Genomic DNA, 25453 nt, shown 5'->3' on the forward strand with positions numbered 1-25453 from the left:
TTTGCCACTGTTTAAATCAGCATACTAAGTACTATTTTTAATAGTATACAGTGTGCAGAATGTTTGTAGAAATATAGTATGTGCAGTATGCAACCAGAGCTCAATGCATGAAATATTGCATCCATCAATAATGCAATGTGCACATGCGATGCAGCATACTACTGTTGGAAACATACTACACTGCACACTATTATTAGTATAGACTAGGCAGTATATACTAGCCTGTTTATTCATTGCCATGATACATTTGCAATCCTTATATATGTTCAGATCCGCATACTAAGTTCTATTTTTGACCATATACAGTGTGCTAAACATCTGTAGAAATATAATAGGTGCAGTATGCAACCAGAGCTCAATACATGAAATACTGCATCCATCAATAATGTACACATGCGATGCAGCATATTACTTTTGGAAACATACTACATTGCACACTATTATTAGTATACACTATGCAGTATATACTAGCCTGTTCATTCATTGCAATTATACATTTGCCAATCTTATATGTTCAGATCAGCATACTAAGTACTATTTTTTACCATATGCAGTGTGCAAAACGTCTGTAGAAATATAATAGGTAGAGTATGCAACCAGAGCTCAATAAATGAAATACTGCATCCATCAATAATGCAATGTGTACATGCAATGCAGCATACTACTGTTGGAAACATACTACATTGCAACCTATTACTAGTATACACTATGCAGTATATACTAGCCTGTTCATTCATTGCAATTATACATTTGCCAATCTTATATGTTCAGATCAGCATACTAAGTACTATTTTTGACCATATACAGTGTGCAAAATGTCTAGAAATATAATAGGTGCAGTATGCAACCAGAACTCAATGCATGAAATACTGCATCCATCAATAATGCAATGTGTACATGCAATGCAGCATACTACTGTTGGAAACATACTACATTGCACACTATTATTAGTATACACTATGCAGTATATACTAGCCTGTTCATTCATTGCCATTATACATTTGCAATCCTTATGTATGTTCAGATCAGCATACTAACTACTATTTTTGATCGTATACAGTGTGCAAAACGTCTGTAGAAATATAATAGGTGCAGTATGCAACCAGAGCTCAATGCATGAAATACTGCATGTGGACTACTTTTTTTTAAAAACATACTACATTGCATACTATTAGCAGTATATACTAGCCTGTAAAAAACAGTCTCAAGTCTAAAGTCAGCCTGATATTTGGTTTATTAAATTCATGTTAAGTATTTACATATCATTCATAATATTCACTGTTTGATGTGCAGTTTCCAGCAGTGTGCGTGTCAACAGTGTGTCGTTTGTAGCTCGTTTGTCTGGTTGTTGTTGACTGGTTCACAGGGGCAGAGGTCGTTGCCGGGGTCGTTGCCAGGTTCGGTGTTGGCGTTGTGTGTGGTGTGATGTATCGTTCCATTCGCCACAGGCTGATGCAGGTGTGTGTTCCACTGAGCAGCGATAACTCCGCCCCAAATTTGACGACTTTCTTGAAAACTCACACAGATTGAGCAGCCACGCCCCTTCATCTCACAGACACACCCATTTCTATTGCAGCCCCGCCCACTCACACCCAAATGCCTCATTCCGACCCGACCGCCTTTGTCCGAGTGTCTAAGCGAGACCGTCTGCGCTTGCGTGTAACGCGTAGCCACGGACGCCAGGTCTGAGTGCGAGGAAGTGCTGTCGATGAGTCTCTTCCCGAGAGCGAGAGGTCGCAGAGGCAGTGCGAGTCGCAGGAGCTTCCAGAAGCGCGAGTTGGATTGCTCAGAGCGCGCGCCGTGCCAGCGGATGCAGGTGGAGTTGTTGCGCAGCTCTGAGATGTCGCCGCAGGAGGCGCTGAGCGTGCGGCGTCTGACGGTGATGATGGGGGCGCGCGACGTGTGATGCAGGTACAAGCACAGGCGACACTCCAGCAGACTCACGCTCTTCTCGCACAAACAGTCCGAGCTCAACACCACCAGCAGCCGTCGGCACGCCTGCATACAGCGGAGGACCGACTCCATCAGGTCTGAAAGAGAGAGAGAAACTCTCCGCTAATAACATGCCGTCTGATAAGAAATTCACTTTTAAATAATGTCATTTTAAAGGTACACTAGGTAACTTTTGGCCCTCTAGTGGATAAAAACTAAAATGCATGCATTTTGCGGAAGAACATTGTTTTGGTTGTGCTTTGGCTCTGCGCATCAATATTTTCTTATAACTAAAAAAAGTGCATCCCAATTTGCATACTATCCGTCCTAAATAGTATTCGAAAATAGAATTAGTACGTCCCGAATCATAGTTTATAGATCCCAATGCATCCCAATTTGCATACTATCCGTCTTAAATAGAATTCGAAAATAGAATTAGTACATCCCGAATCATAGTAGGTAGATCCCAATGCATCCCAATTTGCATACTATCCGTCTTAAATAGAATTCGAAAATAGAATTAGTACATCCCGAATCATAGTAGGTAGATCCCAATGCATCCCAATTTGCATACTATCCGTCTTAAGTAGTATTCGAAAATAGAATTAGTACGTCCCAAATCATAGTATGTAGATCCCAATGCATACCAGTTTGCACACTATTCGTCTTAAATAGTATTCGAAAATAGAATTAGTACATCCCAAATCATAGTATGTAGATCCCAATGCATACCAGTTTGCACACTATCCGTCTTAAATAGTATTCGAAAATAGAATTAGTACGTCCCGAATCATAGTATGTAGATCCCACTGCATCTCCATTTGCATACTATCCGTCTTAAATAGTATTCGAAAATAGAATTAGTACGTCCCGAATCATAGTATGTAGATCCCACTGCATCTCCATTTGCACACTATCCGTCTTAAATAGTATTCGAAAATAGAATTAGTACATCCCAAATCATAGTATGTAGATCCCAATGCATCCCAATTTGCATACTATCCGTCTTAAGTAGTATTCGAAAATAGAATTAGTACGTCCTGAATAATAGTATGTAGATCCCAATGCATCCCAATTTGCATACTATCCGTCTTAAGTAATATTCGAAAATAGAATTAGTACATCCCAAATCATAGTATGTAGATCCCAATGCATCCCAATTTGCACACTATCCGTCCTAAATAGTATTCGAAAATAGAATTAGTACGTCCCGAATCATAGTATGTAGATCTCAATGCATCTCAATTTGCATACTATCCGTCTTAAATAGTATTCGAAAATAGAATTAGTACATCCCAAATCATAGTAGGTAGATCCCTATGCATCCCAATTTGCACACTATCCGTCCTAAATAGTATTTGAAAATAGAATTAGTACGTCCCGAATCATAGTATGTAGATCCCACTGCATCCCAATTTGCATACTATCCGTCTTAGCTAGTATTTGAAAATAGAATTAGTACGTCCCGAATCATAGTAGGTAGATCCCAATGCATCCCAGTTTGCACACTATCTGTCCTAAAGAGTGTTCGAAAATAGAATTAGTACGTCCCGAATCATAGTATGTAGATCCCAATGCATCCCAATTTGCATACTATCCGTCTTAAGTAGTATTCGAAAATAGAATTGGTACGTCCCGAATCATAGTATGTAGATCCCAATGCATCCCAATTTGCACACTATCCGTCCTAAATAGTATTCGAAAATAGAATTAGTACATCCCGAATCATAGTAGGTAGATCCCAATGCATCCCAATTTGCACACTATCCGTCTTAAATAGTATTCGAAAATAGAATTAGTACATCCCGAATCATAGTAGGTAGATCCCAATGCATCCCAATTTGCATACTATCCGTCTTAAAGGCCATGGTGCAGGTTAAACACTACTGTCGATTAATGGGTACATAAAGCAGTTAAGATATGTATATGAAGTTAGAAATATCTCAAAAATGGTGTTAAAGTCCCGTTTTTGTAGTTTTTGTTTAGTGACGGTTATTTTTCACGCGACTCGGCGATGACGTCACATGAGGCAGACGCAGCTGCAGGCAGCGGCGCGCTTCAGAATCGGTTCACAGTAAAGTCTGATGGTTCAAAGCCGAGGAGATCGATGTTCTCGTCAGGGCTGTAAAAGAAATAGAAGTGACATTGGGGATGGGACAAACCCACCCATATTAGCTTCGGTTATGCATATCAATTTGGGCAAATGTGTATCGTCGCTGTCGGGCGGAAACCTCGTATGTCCAAATTTGGTCAATTTCATATTTTTTCACAAATCGATGTTATTGGTCAGTCTCCACGTGGGTCTGTTATTTTTACAAATTATTACCCAATCGAAAGTGTTGAAAATAGCTTGTGAGCAAACCTCTTAACTCCATTGGACACTTCAACTGTGTGTCAAACCTCGTAACTCCACCCCTTCTTCACTTGGCGCCGCTGCACTGCCTGGGAGCTTTGCGGCATTTTTTCTCCTCAAGATTGGAAGTCGCTGAGCAACACGTCCTCTGAGGTAAATGTCCTTATTCATGATTTAGTTATATCAATTATATAATAACAGTTTATATATTATATAACAGTTTTATCTCGATCGAAGTAATGGTAGTGCAAGTGTAATGTAGTCTAATTATGTTGATTTCTGAGGATGCTAGATTTTTCTTTCTGCTATGTCTTTGCATTAGACGGTAAGTTAGCTAAGTTAACTTATCATGTTGATTGAAATCTTCCATGGTATTGTTTCTGACGAGGAAATTTAATTTAAACCGCAAAAATTGCCTGTCGTTGACTTAGTTAGCCGCTATGTCACGTTATTGGTTTTGTCATCATGTTAGCTGCTAGGTGAGATAGGCAGCTGTGATTTTCGTGGGGCTTAAATAAAAATCTCTCGACCCCTGCTAACGCTAGTTCTGGCACTCATTTGAGGAACAACATAATAATTTAATGTGCTATGTCAGGATTGTAGCTTACAATGTCAAGGCATTCCGTCATGTTCATCACTTTAAGCAAGCTAGCTGGCCTCTTGCCTTGTTATCATACGTAAACATGCCGTATAACTTAGTGAAACGATCATTTGACCTTTATTTTATTTTTTGCAGCAACCATGTCTGTGTCCTTAAAGGAGCTCTGTCAGATGGTCAATGTGCCATATGATCAGGCAATGGCCCTAATATGACAGTGAGAGCTCTGATGGAGATAGTGTAACGTTAGAGAGAGAGGAAGCAACAGTGGTGGAGGATACAGTGGTGCATGCTGGTAGAGTGAATTTCTGAGAGATAATCACGATTTCACATGCCAAAATGAATGAGTTTTAATGCAGATGTATTTCACAACAATATAAATAAAAACAATCACACTAATTGTACGATGTGTTTGAAAAGATTTATCTGGTGGTCTGGAGGAAGAGGAGGCCTCACTTCTGGCTCCAGAGCAGGTGCAGTTTGACACGGGTAGGTTTGATGCTTTTCTACATTTTGCTTTTCTGCTTTCTGCTTTTCTACATGGATTTCACAACCATAGAGGTAACACTTTACAATAAGGTTCATTAGTTAACATTAGTTAATGTATTAACTACCATGAACTAACCATGAGCAATACATTTGTTACTGTATTTGTTCATCTTTGTTAACGTTAGTTAATAAAAATACAGCTGTTCATTGTGTGTTCATGTTAGTTCACGGTGCATTAACTAATGTTAACAAGATTTAAATAAAATATTAGTAAATGTTGAAATTAACATTAACAAAGATCAATAAATGCTGTATATGTGCAGTTCATATTAACTAATGTAGTTAACTAATGTTAACTAACGGACCTTATTGTAAAGTGTTACCACAATGTAAAATAAATAAAAATGACACTAATTGTACAATGTGTTTGAAAAGATTTCTCTGGTGGTCTGGAGGAAGAGGAGGCCTCACTGCTGGCTCCAGAGCAGGTGCAGTTTGACACGGGTAGGTTTGATCCTTTTCTACATTTTCTCATTAAATTGGATACGGTCCTTCAACTATAGCCCTTACTGTTGACAGTTTATATAGATGTAACTCATTCATGCATGTTTGGTTTGTGTGTGTATTTTGAAGTTTTCCATGGTGCAGGCGATGAGGACTCGGATGCACAGCATTCATGCTCAGATGCTGAGGAAGACGCACCTCCAAGGAAAAGACTGAGAGCTTACAGATCTTACACCGTGTCCTAACTACACGCGATGTGACGCGACGCCGCGTCACGTAATAAAAGGTATCTTTTCCATGTTAATCAGAGTTTTTGTCCTAACCAGACGCGACGGCGACACGCAAAGTTTCTAATTTAGAAACGGTTCTTATTTCTGCGACGTCGTGGCTGACAGAATGAAGAAATTACACTGGTTATGAGTACACATTATTTATTTTTAGTTAAAAATTGGTCACTGTGCCACAAGATAACGGATAATTTACCTCAGATTTTGAAAACAGATAATATAGCGTTCAAAATGACTTCTATGCAAACATATACAACTGTACTTCATCACAAAATTAGTCAATGAGTATGTTTTGTTAATGTTTTGATTTTTAATAATGTTATTTCTTGATTTGATTATGTAACTTCTTACCCATTTCCAATGCGAGTGCGGGCCAGCAGTGTGCTTTCACGCACACGCTGTTCTGCGTGGCTGTGATTTTTGAGTGTGGCATCTCACAGTCGCGTCCCGTCTAGTGTGGACAGACACACTTGCTGTCGCTGGAATTTTATCGCGTCGCGTGTAGTTAGGACACGGTGTTACAGTGATTATGTTGTTGTGTTATATTTTGTGCTATTAGGTACAACAACAATGGAACGATGGACTTCAAAATCAACCACTCTGATTACTGGCATTCACATCCAAGTCACCAACTCCGAAACTCCACCTCAGACAGCCACACAGTCACCCCCACTCTATTCAGGCCGCCTGAAGATCACAGTGCTGAAATTCAAGACCTGAAGGAAGTCATCCCAAAGGACTTTCACAGCTTTTACGACAATTTACTTCACTAGCTTAATATAGGATGCAGTATTAAAGGAGAACTGGCAAAATGATCCTGGGGTGTAATAACACATTGGTATCGAGTTTTATCTCTAAAAACTGTTTAGCTTATAAAGCTAGTATATGTTGGCATATAATAAGTAAAAAGAAATCAATGCTAACAATGCTCAAAATAGCCCCACACTAACACGGTAGTATAATGAGGGTCTCTACATACAAACCGAAGCACTGAGAACTTTGTAAGTGTACAGACAGTTTAATAATAATATACTTTATAAAGACAGTAGCATCCCGGCGCCATCTTTGGAAAACAGTCTCGACCAATCGAACCACTAACGCCACACTAAGTGAGCTGAACTAAGTTCCAAGTCACAGTTTAGCTCGTAGCACAGCGTTAGTGGTTCGATTGGTCGAGACCGTTTTCCAAAGATGGCTCCGGGATGGTACTGTCTTTATAAAGTATTATTATTAAACTGTCTGTACACTTATAAAGTTCTCAGTGCTTCGGTTTGTATGTAGGGACCCTCATTAAGCTACCGTGTTAGTGTGGGGCTATCTTGAGCATTGTTAGTGGTATTAACTAGTGATTTCTTTTTACTTATTATATGCCAACATAACATTATAAGCTAAACAGTTTTTAGAGATAAAACTCTTTACACTCGATTATCATGAAAACAAATCCCAGAGAAAAGTCGACTCGGTACCAATGTGTTATTACACCCCAGGTTCATTTTACGCAGGAGTTCTCCTTTAATACAGTCAATATAATGGCAATGTAACCACACACAGGGTCTCACAGATACATGCACACAAACAAGGGCTAACCATACTCACAAACACAAATACACAAGCCTTAACTGTGATTTTATTATATTATAAATATTATTTTATATTAATATTATATTTATTTTATTGTTAAACTATGATATTAGTTATTGATGTATTTTAAATGTCTACTTTTTACTAGGCTTATTATAAATGTGCATTGAAGTTTTTAAATGTATAATAATACTTGAATTGAATGTTTTGGATACCACCATTAAATTATTGTTTTTATTATTATTATACTGACTCAAAGTTTCCTCTCGTGGCACTGTGCATGTAAAATAGCCCAACTATTGTTTTTATGGGAGAAAAAACTGAAAAAAACGTCTACTGGCGTCGAGTAAGCCTATCTTTGGATAACTCTGTCTCTGTCTGTTTTTTAGGTAATAACGAGTGAAAATAGTTAGGTTAGATACATTTGAGTAGGCCTGTTTTGTTAAAAATCGAAAGCTGTAATGCTTAGATGCAGAAGGAAGCCCGTAAGCCACAAAGGTAAGTTTGTGTGCAGATTAGGCTCATTTCCGCCTATTAGACAGCCTAGTCAGCTCGTTTTTTGTGTGTATTGCATCACTTATAGATCATAACCTTTTAAAATAGAGTTTATGAAGATATATGTAACCACAACCATAAGCTTAGATTAGCTCTTAAAACCTTGTCTCGTCAAAAGGCTCAACGCGACCGCGGACTTGCATGAACACTGGCAGCAGCAAGTCTGCGTCGTTCCACAGCGAGTCTCGTATCTCCCTGCTCCCAAGTCATAAACCTCGGATCTCCGATTAAACATGATTTTGGGGAAATGTTGTGTTAATGTTGGTACACAACTGTATATAACAGCAATATAAGGTATAATACCAACTTTAACGATACAATGTTTAATAACTCAAAAAATACGCAGTTTTGTTTATTTCCTGAAAAATGATGGTTTTGGAGATACGAGGATTCCGCCCGACAGCGACGGTATGCTTTATGCCTATTTTTCCTATCGTCATCATAACCACAACAATGATTTCCCTCGTGTTTAAATAGTTTTCCTTATAATAATGCATCATTTGTAAAAAGTAAAATGCATCTGTGTAAATGAGAGAATCCTCTACTATGTGTATGCGCGTTGTTCACTCTGTATCTGCAAGCATGCGGATAAAATAGCATCTGAAAGTACACGCAACGCGCCACTGACTTTAGACTTGGTTAGGGTGACCAACAGTCCTGTTTTACCAGGACATTTTCTGTTTTCACGTCCTGTCCTGGCTGTTTTTATTTTATTTTTTTAATTATGAATATGTCCTGGTTTTCAAAAAACTTCTGGGAAAGATCAGATGGGCAAACAAGCATGAGGAAGAAAAACAGGATAAGGAGGAAGAAAACTAGATACATTTTGTTAGTTCGTTTTTGTAAGTTTGTGAGAGCTATTTTTGTTACATTTGGAGGTATTTATTTTAGTTATTTCTTAATTATATATTTATGTTTCTAATACAGAAGAGACATTTCATTCATTCAAACCTAAAATAATTATATATTTATTTTTCTAATACAGAAGAGACATTTCATTCATTCAAACCTGTAATAAAACAGGCTCTGAGAAGCCTATCTGAATTTGTGTCTTGTAATATAACAATTTTCTATCCATACAGAGGAGGCAGGCTACTTTAAATATACTGATACAGATGTAACGTGTACATATCCAGCATTCTGGATATGAGGCATAATGCCTGAATCCATTTGTGCTACACATAGCATACTCACACTTCATGCAAGATAATGGTCCCCTTCAAACCAGCACGCATGAGTATGTTCATGAACAACAGCTATAGGTGACAGGAGATGTGTTGCATACACAATAAACATGAATCAGAGATGTTTCCAACCTACTTACAGAGTTTAAAACTTAAGAATCTTTCCTACTTATCCCTAGGCAATACCAGTACAGTGCATACAGACAGGCTATACGCTGGGCTTATGGTGTTTTAAGCAAGAGCAGAAGAAGCCTCTCGTGTGGTTTCAACCATCAGACAACAATTCCAAAGTCGTGACCAGACCTATTAGGGCTTTCAATCGCCTCGTTTGGATGAAAATTAATTTAAAAATATAATTGCTTATTCTGTTGTCATCACCCAATTGCCCTCAAAATGTTATAAAGTACACAGAACACATGAATTTTTATAAGAATAAAACAGTTTATTGGCATTGCTTGTAATGGTTACTAAACATTTTCTGAACAAGGACAAAGATTACTGAACAAAGACACAGGTTTTAAGTAAACAACTCTATACAAAAAATCTTTAGCCTGTAATAGTGTAGTCCAGAGAGCCATAGAGAGAGAGAGTTACGACACTCCCATAGACCGCCATAGGAACTCTGAACTAACGCGTGTCGTGGAGCTGGTAAATTAATGAAATTACTGTATTGTTTTACTTTTACACACATTAGCCGACCTCTCGTGAATCTAGTCAGTACATTTTATGTAGCCAGTTTTAGTTAATGCTTATTGGAAGATAATGCATTAATTGCAGCAAGCTATAGCTTACATGACCAACTCTTCATTAAAGTTAGCTAACTTATGTTAACCTAAAGTATATATTATTTATAGTATATATATGCATCTATGTATGTAGGCCTATGCATATATTATACACACATAACCCTAACCCATTTAAATAAATGAATTGTGTGTGTGTGTGTGTGTATATATATATATATATATATATATATATACACACACACACAATTAATATATTATGTTTATGGGTTAAGGTTAGTTATGTGTGATTCAAATATACATATGTACTGTACATCAAATACATGTATTTGTATGTGTTTTCTGATATGGTTTAGTCCATGATTAGGGTAGGAAGAAGGGGCACATTAGCCATGCTGAAATTAATCCCGTTAACAGTTATGGATCATTAACTATCTCTCCGGTTTCATTTTATGTTAAAAAAGTTTATTTTTACCGAACATTACTGCAAATTTGTACATGCACACTTATATTTTATGTTGGTTGTAATTCTGAACAGACCGCCTCTCCAGACCGCTTTGCGTGATCACGAAGGTAGGCTAATGGCTGAATCGGAATTTATAAACAAGATCACGGGAATCAAGATAACTAACAACTAAAATAAATAAATACAACTAAACCATTGGACTTGTCTGTGGAAAGAAAATAATGTGAAATTAGGTTCTTGAAGCATGACTGCCGGGCTAGGTAGAGGCTGACGGCCTCCTCAGGAACCTGTTTGAAGGATGGGGCGATGGGGCGATGGGGACAAACTGGCGCTAACCTCTCGAAGAGCCGCAGGTGAATTGGTGTAGCTTTCCCGAAGGGCCTTCATTAATGATGTTGCATAACCTGCAGACATAATAATAATACTGTATAAAGATCATTGCCACTAATGGAAAAACATGAAATTGTCCTGCATATGAATTATAGCAAACATAAACAGTAAACAGAATGTTATGAGATTGCCAGGGAGATTACCCATTGGACCCTAATATGCACTACTAAATGTTTTTTAAAAAAAATAAATAAAAAAATGCAGACCATATTTGATGATTTGAATGTTACTATTAAATGTTATACAATACTAGTGGTAATACACGTGGTAAAGTTAGTAACATAAACTCTGTGAGGTAGTGAATTACTGAGAGGTAACTTAGCTAAACTCTGAAGTGAAAAGTGGATAAACTGTTTCTGACCTAATTTCAGCAGGTAAACTGCATTTAGCCTCCACTACAGCCCTGACGACACGGTCAATGAAAAAGAGAACAGTAGCAGTCTAACGTTATAACAAACCGCAAACACACGATTGCGAAAGCCGCTTGATGATCATCACCACTGATCCAAACACTAGCCACGAAGCCTTCATGACAATATGGACATTTACTTCTGGTCAATTTTGTTTTGGCTCAAATTCGTGAATCACGAAAAATGCTCTTCTAATGTCATAGTGATCGTGCTTGTAGTGGAGGCTATTATGTCAAAGGGAACACGGTAGTTATACAAAATACACACAGAGCTAGCTAACATGCAGCTTGTAAACATTAACGTTAGCATGATGCTTACCGTGGCAATTTCTCGCTTGCGGCAGACGGTGTCTCTCGACCTCGGGACAGGGCAAGCAGAGAGGTTTGCGTTCACAGACGGCAGTGCGGTTGGAAGTAATTTAGCACTCCTCTCACTCTTTAATCCAAGTGAAGTAAGACCATCTTGGCATCCCCTGAGTGGTTATCCTCCTCTTTGAAATGCGCGCTGCATATTCTCGAGTAGGCGGCGACAGAGCTAACGTTAACTTAGCTGAAAAATCTGCTCGCCTAATCTTGACAAACTGCAACCAGCTTCGGAAGATCTATCTATCTATATTTACTTATAAATCTGTCACTGTCAGTGTCACTGCTTCACTAGCTAGCTAACTTAAACTCCTCGTATCACTCTCCCTCAAAATGGTAGGCGGGCCGCGGGGCTGTCTGTCGTCCAACAGTCAGCGAGTGCCTCATGTGACGTCATGGAATGCATTGTGGGAGAAATAAGAATCCTCGCTTAGCTTTAGCTAAAAGCTAACATTTCACCCACTTTTCCGTGTTATATTTTAATTTTTGAGTACCCTACAACATCAGATACAATGGATAACTGTTTAAATGTTTATTACCAACTAGAAAATTGCCAAAAAAGAAAAAAAAAAAACCTGCACCATGGCCTTTAAGTAGTATTCGAAAATAGAATTGGTACGTCCCGAATCATAGTATGTAGATCCCAATGCATCCCAATTTGCATACTATCCGTCTTAAGTAGAATTCGAAAATAGAATTGGTACGTCCCGAATCATAGTATGTAGATCCCAATGCATCCCAATTTGCATACTATCCGTCTTAAGTAGTATTCAAAAATAGAATTAGTACATCCCAAATCATAGTAGGTAGATCCCGATTTGCATACACGACGTACACACGAGAACTGAACATGAAGTAGTTGAAGGAGATCGCAATTCTCGCGCATGCGCCGTAGAAATCTCTTGAAGTCTCGTTTCAGGCCTACAAGGAAGAAAAGGAATAGTCGAATAAAGTCGTTATTTTTGTTTGTTTTTCCGCACAAAAAGTATTCTTGTCGCTTGATAAACTTATAGTTGAGCCACTGTAGTCGCATTTAACCCTTTAACTACTGGGCTCTGTTACCGGTAGGCGTGGCCTCCTAGGGCAGCGAAGCAAGTGCATTGTGGGAGTTGTTGTCTTTCATACACAGACATAAGCCAAAATGCATTTTCTGGCTTTTAGCATTTTCTTAGCTCCAAATTCAAAAATAATTTCACATTTCTTCTACATAAATGACCCATTTTAAATACACAATCATCTTTCCAGAGGTGAAGTATCCCTTTAAACAATCTAGGCTTAAGATATATAACCAGTTTATATGGGCAGGACCTCAAGCTGACTAACTGGAGGCTTTACTGTAGCTTTACTCATTAATAGACGCGCTACTTCCTTGATATTAAATTCCTGCACAGGTACAACAACCACAATGAATACATCTTCACAATAGACAATGCTTTACAGTGAACTCTGTAAGAGAGACACTTATGACAGTTTATCTGTTCAATAAAACACTTACTCTCCTGTTGGGTAATAAAAACATCATCATCTCCGCATCACTTTTACATTTCAAACCCCTTAGTTCTCTCTCACACACATACACACACACTCTCTCTTTGTGTGCGTTCACTGTTACGATATACAGTATATTTCCTTCCAGAAAATGTTCTGAGAATTTACTCCAGACCTCGAGGTGAGAAACACACACACACACACACACACACACACACACACACACACAAGATTCAGTGGAGCAATATGGCATATGATTGGCTGAGAACTTCCTAGATTACAGTAACTCATGACTGATGGGAAATGCTTAAGCAAACATTTCATCATTCATGATCATGAGTGTAAACACACACACACACACACACACACACACACACACACACACACACACACACGTCAGCTGCTGTAATGGGAAACTAATATGATGAAATGAATCAATGAAACAGATGTGGATGCAAAACATACATTTTAATTATCAAAACAGCTTAAAAATATGATCACAGAACATACAGGACATGACATGGTCATATACGATGCTGCATGATAACAAACTAAACAAACAAGAACTAAATGCAAATCAGTCAAAACAACTGGGACGTTTGTTGAAAGAATGAATGGAACTTATGAAGTCTCACAAACTGATCTGAACCATCTTGAATCCAGTAAAATTAACACACACACCCACTATTGCAGGTCTCTGATGATCTATTGCACACATTCAATCCCAGAATGCACTGCAATAAGAAGTGTACAATCCCAAACCACTACAGCAGGGTTTTCCAGAGTGGGTTAATTTGTAAAATGTACAAATAAACAAATACTATTACAAATACAAACAAATATAACTGACAAAATAAAATATGAATATAAATATATTACATGTAAAAGCTAAACATCAAAAAAAAATATTTATTGAAATTTTAAAAAGGTTGCTTTGGCAACTAACGGAAATAAAATAAGTTGAAGTATTAAATTAGAAATAAAAAATAAAAGCTAAATAGAAATGATAAATTATATATATATATTAGGAGATTCCCCCTTCCACATAAACCCTGAGTATCTAGAAAGGCACTATATAAATTATTCTAATTAAACAATTTATTATTACCAAATTATATTTATATATACTGTATAACCCAGTAAAAATACAAATATAAACCAGTAAAAATGACTAAACCACACAACAAAATGACTAAAACTTACAAATAAATGATGGAAAAACCCAGTAAAAACATTACTAACATAACTACAAATAAAAATAATATATATATATATATATATATATATATGAAAACTGACAATATAAAAAAATACAAATCTAATCTAATATTTATCCATTTTATAATAGTAAAAAATTAATTAATTAACAAAATGATTAAATACCAACAAGGCACAGTTTGGGTACCATCAAATGAAGTAAGACCCACTATACACACATCAGCATCAGAATTCACTCACCTAATTTCATTCACCATCATAGACACTTAATATGCAACAATATTGATCTGAACGAATTGACACGATTGGCTGAGAGCTGCCCTGAGCTGATGATGACATCACTGCTGATGTCATAACCTGCATCAGCTCAGTTACTGAACGGAAAACACTGACCCGACGTCAGCTGATTAATGACACTGTTGTTTCGTGTTTAGAATAATCTGTGTTGTGTAAAGGGCTATATATATATATATATATACAGAATCTGTGCATATCCGGCTTACTTGAACACACACGTCACAACACAACTAATAACGACACGCTGGTTCACTTGCACTGAAGCAATAGCGAAGATTAAAAAGCATTTGTTTAACAGAAAAGACATTGTTATTTTCCAACATCCTACTTTTCCTGATGATCTTTGTACTGAATTGATCCGTCCTCCTAAAACACATTTCTGGTGTAAAGGGCGAGGATGAAAGAGGAAGGGGGAGACTGAATAAGAAATTAATGTATAATATATATATATATATATATATATAAAAGCTGTGATGTAGTTAATCTGGTTCTTTTCTTTTTGGCTAGTAGAAGTTCTTAAGTTCTAAAGTTTTAAAGTTCTTAAGTTCTAAAATTCTAAAATTCGAAAGTTTAAAGGTTTAAAAGTTCTAAAGTTTTAAAGTTCGAAAGTTTTAAAGTTCGAAAGTTTTAAAGTTTTAAATTTCTAAAGTTCTAATGTTTTAAAGTTCTAAAGTTCAAAATTGTTAAAGTTCTAAAGTTCTAAATGGCTGGTAACTTCACAAAAAATGTATTATTTTTAAAAATTAAATTTTGAAATTAACCAAGAAGTTAATTTCAAACCCTGTATAATATAAGGAACAGTGAGCGAAGTGAAGGGACGACTTCACACACACACACACACACACACACACACACACCGAACGGATGTCTAGAACGCACTAGTAGAACAGCAGTGGATTAGCTTGTCCTTTGTGGGATGAGTGTGTTGTGTGTGTTGTGTGATGCCTGGCAGTGGTGTGTGTTTCTCCGGGCTCCTCCTCATGGGGAGCTCGAGCTGCAGCTGTTTCCAGAAGCGTGAGGTGAGAGGAGCGGACTTCTCGCCCTGCCAGCGTATGAGTGTGAGCGCGAGACGGGCCTGGCGCAGCTCTTTGACCCAGCTCTTCCTCTGGACCGGTTTGAACTGGATCAGAACCACCCTGAGACTCCCACCGTGAAGCATGCTGGTCAACCCGGCCTGGAGCTCGAGCAGCGCCTGTGTCCCGCGGACGGCACTGCGGGGACTCACAACCACCACCAGCCTCCGGCTCTGACCCACACACCTCAGCGTATCGTCTGTGATCGCTACACACACACAGATACAGGTTAACACACACACACACACTGCGAGGACTCACAACCACCACCAGCCTCCGGCTCTGTCTGACCCACACACCTCAGCGTATCGTCTGTGATAGCTACACACACACAGATACAGGTTAACACACACACACTCACTCACATGCGCACACACACACACAAATGTTGACCCCAAAAATATTGGCAATTCTGCAAGTAGGTAAACAATGGTTAGCATAATGCTAATATGTTAATAAAGGAATATGTTGCGCTCCTTAAACTCGCGACACGTGAACGAGGGAACATTCACTGGGAACGAACCCCGTGTGTTTTTGAGACGCAGAAAACACTCCTTTTAAAAACGTCCCAAACGTTAGACTGGTAGTGTGTGTAAATTAAGGGATATTTTGATTGAGATTGGGATTGTGTGTTTTCCACACACACACATTACTCACTTCCTCCAGGAAGACTGTCCCGGTCGAAGATGCAGACGGAGTAGCCGAACTCAGTCTCCAGGACCCGGCGCAGCGTCGACAACACAAACTCCTCCTCCTCACTGTTGCGTGCGTACGAGATGTACACGTCATACTGCTTATCATCTGCACACACACACACACACACACACACACACACAACTCAACCTCATCTTCAAGAGTGAGAGTAAACATTGCTAGAGGAAAAACTAGGTAGTTAAACTACAATCTACTATTAAAAAAGTATTTAAAGTCCCCCTGTGGTGTAAATCCAGCGTTTAATGTTGTTTATGCGTGTACGTGGTGTGTTTAATACACTTTAACACACACCGTGTGTAAGTTGATAAGTGGACAGCATTGCCGAGTATTTCCTCCTGAACCAAAGACAGTCTCAAAAACACGCTTTTGAAATCGCTGGTGTTTCTAACATCACAAACCACCTTGTAACCAATCAGAACGTGTGATCGTCAGCCAGTGGATCTCTGAGCTGAGCTGAGTGAGTGAATGGAGGCGGGGCTCATTTGCATATTCATAGAACCGCCTATTCTATGAGGGTGTCGAGTTACATTCAAGATATTTTTAGGCATGGCGAAGGAAAAAAAACGTTTAAATATGTCATTTTGGTGATCAAAGATGAGTTTTAGGGGATACAATTATTGACTACGGGGGGGACTTTAAATATATCAAATATATGTAAGGCATTAATATATATATATATATATATAATATGGCTCCTTCATTGGACATTTTTAAATCAACTCTTAAATCGTATTTTGATTTTTTAGCTTATATATGAAGAGTTCAGATGCAAAAGCCTCTAAATGCCATTTGAAATTTTCTTCTTTAATGATGATTTTTATCAAACTTGTATATTTAAGTTTAGTGATTTCACTTAAATGTTTGATAAAAATCATCATTAAAGAAGAAAATTTCAAATGGCATTTAGAGGCTTTTGCATCTGAACTCTTCATATATATATATATATATATATATATATATATATATATATTATGGATGCACGATATATCGGCCAGCATATCGGTATCAGCCGATATATGTTCATTTTTAATGTTATCGTTATCGGCCTGGTAAGAAAATGTTGCCGATATATTAAAGCCGATAAATAATGTATTATTCCCTTCAGCTGAGACACTTGTTGAGTGCTGTTTATGATTTTTAATTTCTTGAAATATGATTGAAATCTCTTCAAAAAATGAAAATACGGTTTGGGACAACATGTGCGACGCAAATCTGTCATATCGGCTGTACAACACTATAATGAGAACATCATTATAATTGTGTGCTTGGGACATGGATTTAATTGTGAGACTTTTGTATTTGTAATCAGGCTCTCAAAATTAGATCAAAATTTGGATTTAAGTTTATCGGCCGATATATCGGTTATCGGCTTTCAAATATAAAGAATTATCGGTTATCGGTATCGGCCAAAATTTTCATATCGGTGCATCCCTAATATATATATATATATTAAACAAATGAAATAACACACAAAATAATGCAAATGCAAATAATGCAAATTAACTGATAACCAGTGAAAACAGAAAATCATAATTGAGCTCAAACATCAGGGTTAGTAAATGTGTGTGTGTGTGTGTTCTCACCTGTGTATCTCTCATCCGAGCCGAACCAGGAGCGATAGAGCAGCAGAAGCTCGAGCCAGAACACGTGATAGACCACGAACATCATCAACATGAGCGCCAGAGTCACACCTAAACCACAGCCCAGCTCTAGAGTGGGGACGTACACTACACACACACACACACACACACACATTTAATCTAGCTACTAATGCTACTAGATCTCAGCTGGCATGACGATGGCATCAACAATGTCACAAATTCAAGGGAACACATAGTTACCGTAAGTAATTTAAGTGTATAAATGACTCGGCAAAATAAATTAGACTAAAATGAGACTTAGATTTGCTTCCAAAATAAACATTATGGAAACACAGGGCCCAAAACAAACATACAGCAAGTGCCAAATGTTTTTTTTTTTTTTTTTTGAGAAAATATATATATTTTTATTGATTTAATTCAGTATCTAATGAAAAACTAGCAAAAAGTTATTTCTCCATAAAACTCCAAATTTACTACTATTTAAACTGTGATAATATTTACCCGTTTTACAGTATTTTTCATTAAAATAAATGAAAGAGCAGGAGATTTCTTTAAGAAAAATTGTACCGATTCCAAACATAAAAATCTACGCCAATGGAGGATGTGTATTTTGGAGGTGTGTGTGGTTACACTGGCTCTTGAGCACGGCTCTGCTGGTGTCGAAGCCGCGGCTGTTTCTGGCGGAGCAGTTGAACTCCCTCTGCAGGTCATCAGAAGAAAAGTCCAGCACATGCAGGACTCGCTCCTTTATCACATCGCCGAAATACTCCGAATAAAGCCTACACACACAGTCAATACAGCACAGAACAATATATATGAATATTTTTACATTGTTTTTATTTTCCATATTTTCTGATTGAAAACTTTTTTTTGTCATTTTAATTATTATTATTATTATTATTTTTTTACAGTTTTAGTTTTGGTTATTTAAGAACATCAAATAACCACATTAAATGAAAATGAGAAATTTGCTTTGGCAACTAGCTAAAACAAAATGTTTTTTTTTTTTATTCACTTAAAGGTGCAGTGATTGATTTCTGAGAAACTCTGTTGATATTTGAAATCATCACAAACAACACCCACACACCCGTCCCTTCATCGCTCCTCCCCCAAAATGCATGAACATGCAACGCAAGTGGATGTCTCTTTATCATCTCTCACTGTCTCCTCCCCCATAATGAGTGGACACACTTCCTACTGCTGATTGGCTCACTCTCATCCCCCATAATGAGTTGACACACCTCCTACTGTTGATTGGCTCACTCTCTCATCTACCATAATTAGTGGACACACCCCCTACTGCTGATTATCACTGTCTCCTCCCCCATAATGAGTGGACACGCCCCCTACTGCTGATTGGCTCACTCTCTCCTCCCCCATAATGAGTGTACACGCACCCCTACTGCTGATTGGCTCACTCTCTCCTCCCCCATAATGAGTGGACACACCCCTCTACTGCTGATTGGCTCACTCTCATCCCCCATAATGAGTTGACACACCTCCTACTGTTGATTGGCTCACTCTCTCATCTACCATAATTAGTGGACACACCCCCTACTGCTGATTATCACTGTCTCCTCCCCCATAATGAGTGGACACGCCCCCTACTGCTGATTATCACTCTCTCCTCCCCCATCATGAGTGGACACGCCCCCTACTGCTTTTATGGGTTTAGTTTTAGTAAACTATGATGTCTGTGGTCCATACGTGGGCTCAGGTGAGCTGAACCGCGGGTCGGCGAGCTGCTCTACAGTTTTGTTATCGATGGTCCACCAGATCTCCTGCTTCTCTGTGTACAGGTGAGGCAGATTCACCCGACAGGACAGCGTCGCTTGATCTCCTGAAATGACAACATTTATATACTTTAAATAACTGATGCATATCCCAGAAAACAACAGTAGCACCTCATTTGCAGTATACGAGATCCAGGGGGCAGAGTTGGATCCAGATCTAAGGGGCGGAGAGGTGGGGTTAGGGATCAGGGAGCGGAGATGGGTAGGTTTAGGTATATGTAATGTGGGAGGAGTTGGATCTGGATTTCGTGTTCTGCAGTGAGGATCATCTCGAAAACACAGCAAGACACTCACCTAGAGTCACAGTGTAGATCTGATCGCTCGCCGGATTCAGAATGCTGGGGACTTTACTGCCGACGTCGGGAACTACGAGAGAGAAAGTTTCCAAAAAAAACAGCATTTATTTAAAATATCTTTACTGTCTCTTTTGATAAATTTAATGCATCCTTGATTAATAAAAGTATTAATTTCTTTAAAAAACAAATGTTTTTTTAAAAACACACACACACACCAAACTTTTGAACGGGGAGTGTGTTTTATTTTAGCTAGTTCAACAAAGGCAACATTTCTAATTCAAAATAGTTTAGTTTAAGTCGAACAACTAAAATGACTAAAACTGAAATGTACACGATAAAAATTAGACAATTATTTACAAAAAATAAAAAGACAAAAAAACACAACAAAATTACTACAACTTTTTTTTAAATGAAAAAGGAACATTTAAAATGAACACGAATTCAATATATTAATAAGACTATATTAACGAAACTATTAACGAATTATTAATGATTTAGTGATCTCCTTCTACACAAACAACGTTATGTTTTTTATGTTTTGCACCACAAACATAAAGTGAAGAGAATTGTTCATCTTCAAGGGTTATTACATTTAACTAAAACTGTTACTTGAAATAAATAAACATTAAATTAATCAATAAAATAAGCTTTATTTTAGCTATAAAAAGCTATCTTCTACGGAGGCGTATTGCATTCGCTTGAAGAAAAAAAATCTACTCTGTTTTTCTGAATTAACAAGTTAATTTTTCATGAGAAAAAAGTTTTTGCTCTGTTTTTCTGAATTAACGAGTTAATTTTACATGGAATTTTTTTTTGCTCTGTTTTTCTGAATTAATGAGTTAATTTTTCATGAGAAAAAAAATATTTTGCTCTGTTTTTCTGAATTAACGAGTTAATTTTACATGGAATTTTTTTTGCTCTGTTTTTCTGAATTAACGAGTTAATTTTTCATGGAATTTTTTTTTTTTGCTCTGTTTTTCTGAATTAACTCGTTAATTCAGAAAAACAGAGCAAAAATTTTTTTTCTCATGAAAAATTAACTCGTTAATTCAGAAAAACAGAGTAGATTTTTTTTCTTCAAGTGAATGCAATACGCCTCCGTAATCTTCCTTTGGTTTAACCAAATTAAAACTGAAATAAAGAGTAAAAGCTGAACACATATTTCAAATTTAAAAAAATCAAACAAAAAAATAAAAATAAAGCAATACGTTTGTGCTCTTTGTGTGTCGTTAAAAAAAATGACAGAAATTATTATTATTTTATTTGAATGAAATGAATGTACTATATTTTATTTAGCTTGATAATGTATTTTATTTCATATTTTGTATTTCCAACAAATTTGATGGTACTAAATTATATTATACATTTATTCACTTTTCAAACATAAACCTGAACATTTAATCTCCACCTTACACTGTCGTAAATCTCTTTTTAAAAAACGACACTCTAGATTATTTATGGAAAGTGGGAAAAGTTTTAAAAAATGAATTTTTCCATTTATTGTTGCTGGTCTGTTGGCCGTCGGGATTCAGAACAGCTTGAGACGAGACGCTCTTACCGACAGCCGTGACGTTGATGTGGCGCGTGAACTGAAGAGTGCGTCCGCTCATCTGATATGAAACCACACACGTGTAGAGGCCGGCGTACATCACATACATCCGGTGGATCACCAGATCATCTCCTTTCAGCTCTCGGTCTCGCCGGAACGGGTCAGAACTGCACGACTGCAGAGAGAGGGCAAAGGTCACGGGACAATACAACACTTGATTCTGATTGGTCGATTCTGTGGTCAAAGGTAAAAAGAGCTATTCGAATCATACACAGATAGTGTGTGATGTTTCTCAGTGAACAGGAATGGCAGCTCTCATCATCACTCGGTGAACTGTGACCTCTAACACAGGTTATTCGCACCAGCAGGAAAGCGGGTTGTAAGATGCGACTCTTCTGGCACTGATGATGACACACCCTTCTTTATACACACACGTCTCTACTTGCACTGTTACGACTCTTTAAACTGACGAACTGCCCGAGCTGGTTTGCATTCCCGCAGTCCTGCTCACGTACACTGAATAATGCTGATTGTTTGCTAGCGTCTCCTCACTTCATTAGCCGTGGGACTCTGGAGATTAAGAAATTCATTTCCCTCATAATGGTTGGATGAGCTTTCAGTATCAGTTTTTATAATGATAGTCTCAGATGTTTGTCCACACACACACACACAACTTTCTACATGAGGACGTCCCTAAAGGGAGGTTTTGGTCATTTCTGGGTGAAAATTTGTCCCCAAAATATAGTTAAGTAGGTAAACACACACACAGACTCACGTGGTTCCAGGTGACGGAGTGTGTGCTGTTGGGCAGTGTGAGTGTGTTCAGGTCGGGACAGGTGAGTGTTCGGTCGCTCTGGATCGGGATAGTCAGGTTCAGGTGAGATCGAGCACCGGCGTCACACTCTCCGTCCCGCTGAACGACCTCCAGCTGCACACCGATCTTCACACACGACGAGATGTTGCTGCCACACACACACACACACAACCAGATGAAATAGCATTATTATATTATATATTATAACAAGATGAAATAACCTATTATATTATATTATATTATATTATATTATATTATATTATATTATATTATATTATATTATATTATATTATATTATATTATATTATATTATGAAGTAACCTGCATGATTTGGTTCCATATTTATATTTAGATTCAAATAATATAAATTATTATATAATATTATATAATATTATATAATATTATATTATATTATATCATATTATATTATATTATATTATATTATATTATATTATATTATATTATGATAAAATAACCTGCAAGATTTGGTTCCATATTTATATTTAGAATCAAATAATATAAATTATTATATTATATTATATTATATTATATTATATTATATTATATTATATTATAATGAACTAAACTGCATGGTTTGGTTCCATATTTATATTTAGATTAAAATAATATAAATTATTATATAATATTATATTATATTAACATGATGAAATAACCTGCATTATTTGGTTCCATATTTATATTTAGATTCAAATAGGATAAATTATTATATTATATTATATTATATTATATTACATTATATTATATTATATTATATTATATTATATTATATTATATTATATTATATTACGATGAAATAACCTGCAAGATTTGGTTCCATATTTATATTTAGAGTTATTTTGAGTCGGAAAGAAATGAAGGTTTTTGATGAAAACATTCCAGGATTTTCTCCATATAATGGACTTCAATGGGGTCCAAACGGTTCAAGGTCCAAATGAGAGTTTCAATGAAGCTTCAAAGGACTTTAAACGACACCAGACGATGAATAAGGGTCTTATCAAGCAAAATGATCAGACATTTAAAAAATAAATAACAAAGTTTAAGTTTTATAAGCACAAATGGTCACCTTGCTCTGTTCTGTGATGCGCGTTCGTGACTCGCCTGTTCGAACTCGTTCATCAAAACGAACAAATCTTTTTTCAAGTCATTTTTTAAAATGTCTGATGGTTTCGCTAGATAAGACCCTTATTCATCGTCTGAAATCGTTTAAAGCCCTTTGAAGCTGCACTGAAACTTTTATTTGGACCTTCAAAAATTTGGACCCCATTGAAGTCCATTATATGGAGAAAATCCTGGAATGTTTTCATCAAAAACCTTCATTTCTTTTCGACTGAAGAAAGAAAGACATGGACATCTTGGATGACATGGGGGTGAGGAAATTATCAGCAAAAGTTTTTTTAAAGTGAACTAATCCTTTAATGTCTCAGGGGCTGTGACACCATTTTTGAACTAAAAACGTAAAACTTTGTATGCGTTTTGGCCGTTCGTTTACACAACCACAGCGTTTTGTGCACCTGAAAACGTTTCGAAGTGCACGTTTTTGAAAACGGTCTCCGTGTAAACAAACGATGAGGTTTTGCCCTGAATGTTTCGGGAAAAGAGTCTAAACATCAAGAGTGTAGAAAACAGCGCCATCTTGTGGCAAGTCAAAGTTACAGCAGCCATAAACTCCATTGTTTTATCCGTTAAGCACAAATAAAAGCCTGACAATGCTAAATACTCAGTTTTCTGATAAAATAAATCACATATTAAAGTGTGGCAATAAAATAAAATAAATGTAACAATTATATTAATACGAATTATAAAAATACCAAGAGAGTTGCTTGATGCAAGTACATTGGCTTGTCAAACTTCTGAACGGCCGGTAACTAAAACATTTACCAGCCAAATTGGCCACTAATTTTAAAGTACGTGGTTTTGCAGATCTCGTGTGTGTGTGTGTGTGTGTTTACCGGAGCATGCAGATGTAGAGTCCAGCGTCCTGCGCCGTGGCCGGTTGTATCCACAGATACTCTCGGTCTTTGTGCAGTGTGTGTAGTTTGAGGTTGATGGGCTGCTCGAGGTCGTGTGTGTGTGTGTGTCGGTACCACAGCAGAGACAGGCTGCTGTTCTGAGTCTGGCTGTAACTGTAGAGCGTGGGATGAGAGAAGAGAGGACAGTAGATCCAGGACACCTCGCCGTCATACACACGCACCGAAGCCTCGCTCCACACACCCCAGTCGTGACACAGCACGTCTGAAAACACACACACACACACAGATGGAGATCAGACAACACCAGGAATCTCACATGTGTCCTGTCTCTTTCTGAAGGGTCATGTGACACTGGTGATGAAAATACGACTTAGATCACAGGAATAAATTACACTTTAACATATATTCACATAAAAAACAGCTATTTTAAATTATAAAAATATTTCACTATTTTTACAGTATTTTTGATCAAATGGTGAGCAGAAGAAGCATTTATTAAATCATAATTAATCGAAACTTCATCGAAACATGACTAATAACCCAATTACATCACCTGAGCTGTGAAAGCGAAACATCTGAGCAATAAAAGTCCTCAAACACACACTTATACTCTTAAACCCTTGCACACACACACACTATTGCGTGCAAATCAATATTAGGTAATTGAGCTATCAAATTTATGACATGAACATGGCGTAAAAGTTAAAACATTAAAAAGAGCGAATCAATTACAGCTTAAAACTCACACATCAGCAACTAATGCAT

General features: G+C 37.3%; 1 protein-coding gene and 1 long non-coding RNA gene across 5 annotated transcripts in view; one reads left to right on the forward strand and one right to left on the reverse strand.

Moving 5' to 3' along the window:
- Positions 1 to 1216: 1216 nt before the first annotated feature.
- il1rap (interleukin 1 receptor accessory protein) overlaps positions 1217 to 25453 on the reverse strand; it is a 33640-nt gene continuing 9403 nt past the window's right edge. For 3 of the 4 annotated variants that reach the window (XM_039660258.2, XM_039660259.2, XM_039660257.2), the window contains 9 exons: positions 24668 to 24950; positions 22659 to 22845; positions 21893 to 22058; positions 20333 to 20404; positions 19953 to 20085; positions 18876 to 19024; positions 18228 to 18371; positions 16588 to 16731; positions 1217 to 2030 (listed from right to left, as the gene is read on the reverse strand). In XM_039660258.2, coding sequence (XP_039516192.2) covers positions 1312 to 2030; positions 16588 to 16731; positions 18228 to 18371; positions 18876 to 19024; positions 19953 to 20085; positions 20333 to 20404; positions 21893 to 22058; positions 22659 to 22845; positions 24668 to 24950 — 1997 coding nt within the window. In that variant the 3' untranslated portion in view covers positions 1217 to 1311. Of the gene's footprint in view, positions 2031 to 13791; positions 16139 to 16587; positions 16732 to 18227; positions 18372 to 18875; positions 19025 to 19952; positions 20086 to 20332; positions 20405 to 21892; positions 22059 to 22658; positions 22846 to 24667; positions 24951 to 25453 lie in introns of those variants that run through there. The other variant, XM_039660260.2, reaches the window with a different exon arrangement.
- Positions 4142 to 8320, forward strand: LOC148973419 (uncharacterized). The gene is made up of 5 exons (XR_016146908.1): positions 4142 to 5178; positions 5304 to 5372; positions 5808 to 5876; positions 6006 to 6162; positions 6723 to 8320. It is a non-coding gene; the product is annotated as an uncharacterized LOC148973419 (long non-coding RNA).

This window comes from Pimephales promelas, chromosome 16 (assembly GCF_988280905.1).
Source record: "Pimephales promelas chromosome 16, fPimPro1.hap1.1, whole genome shotgun sequence".
In the NCBI taxonomy this organism is placed as follows: Eukaryota; Metazoa; Chordata; class Actinopteri; order Cypriniformes; family Leuciscidae; genus Pimephales; species Pimephales promelas.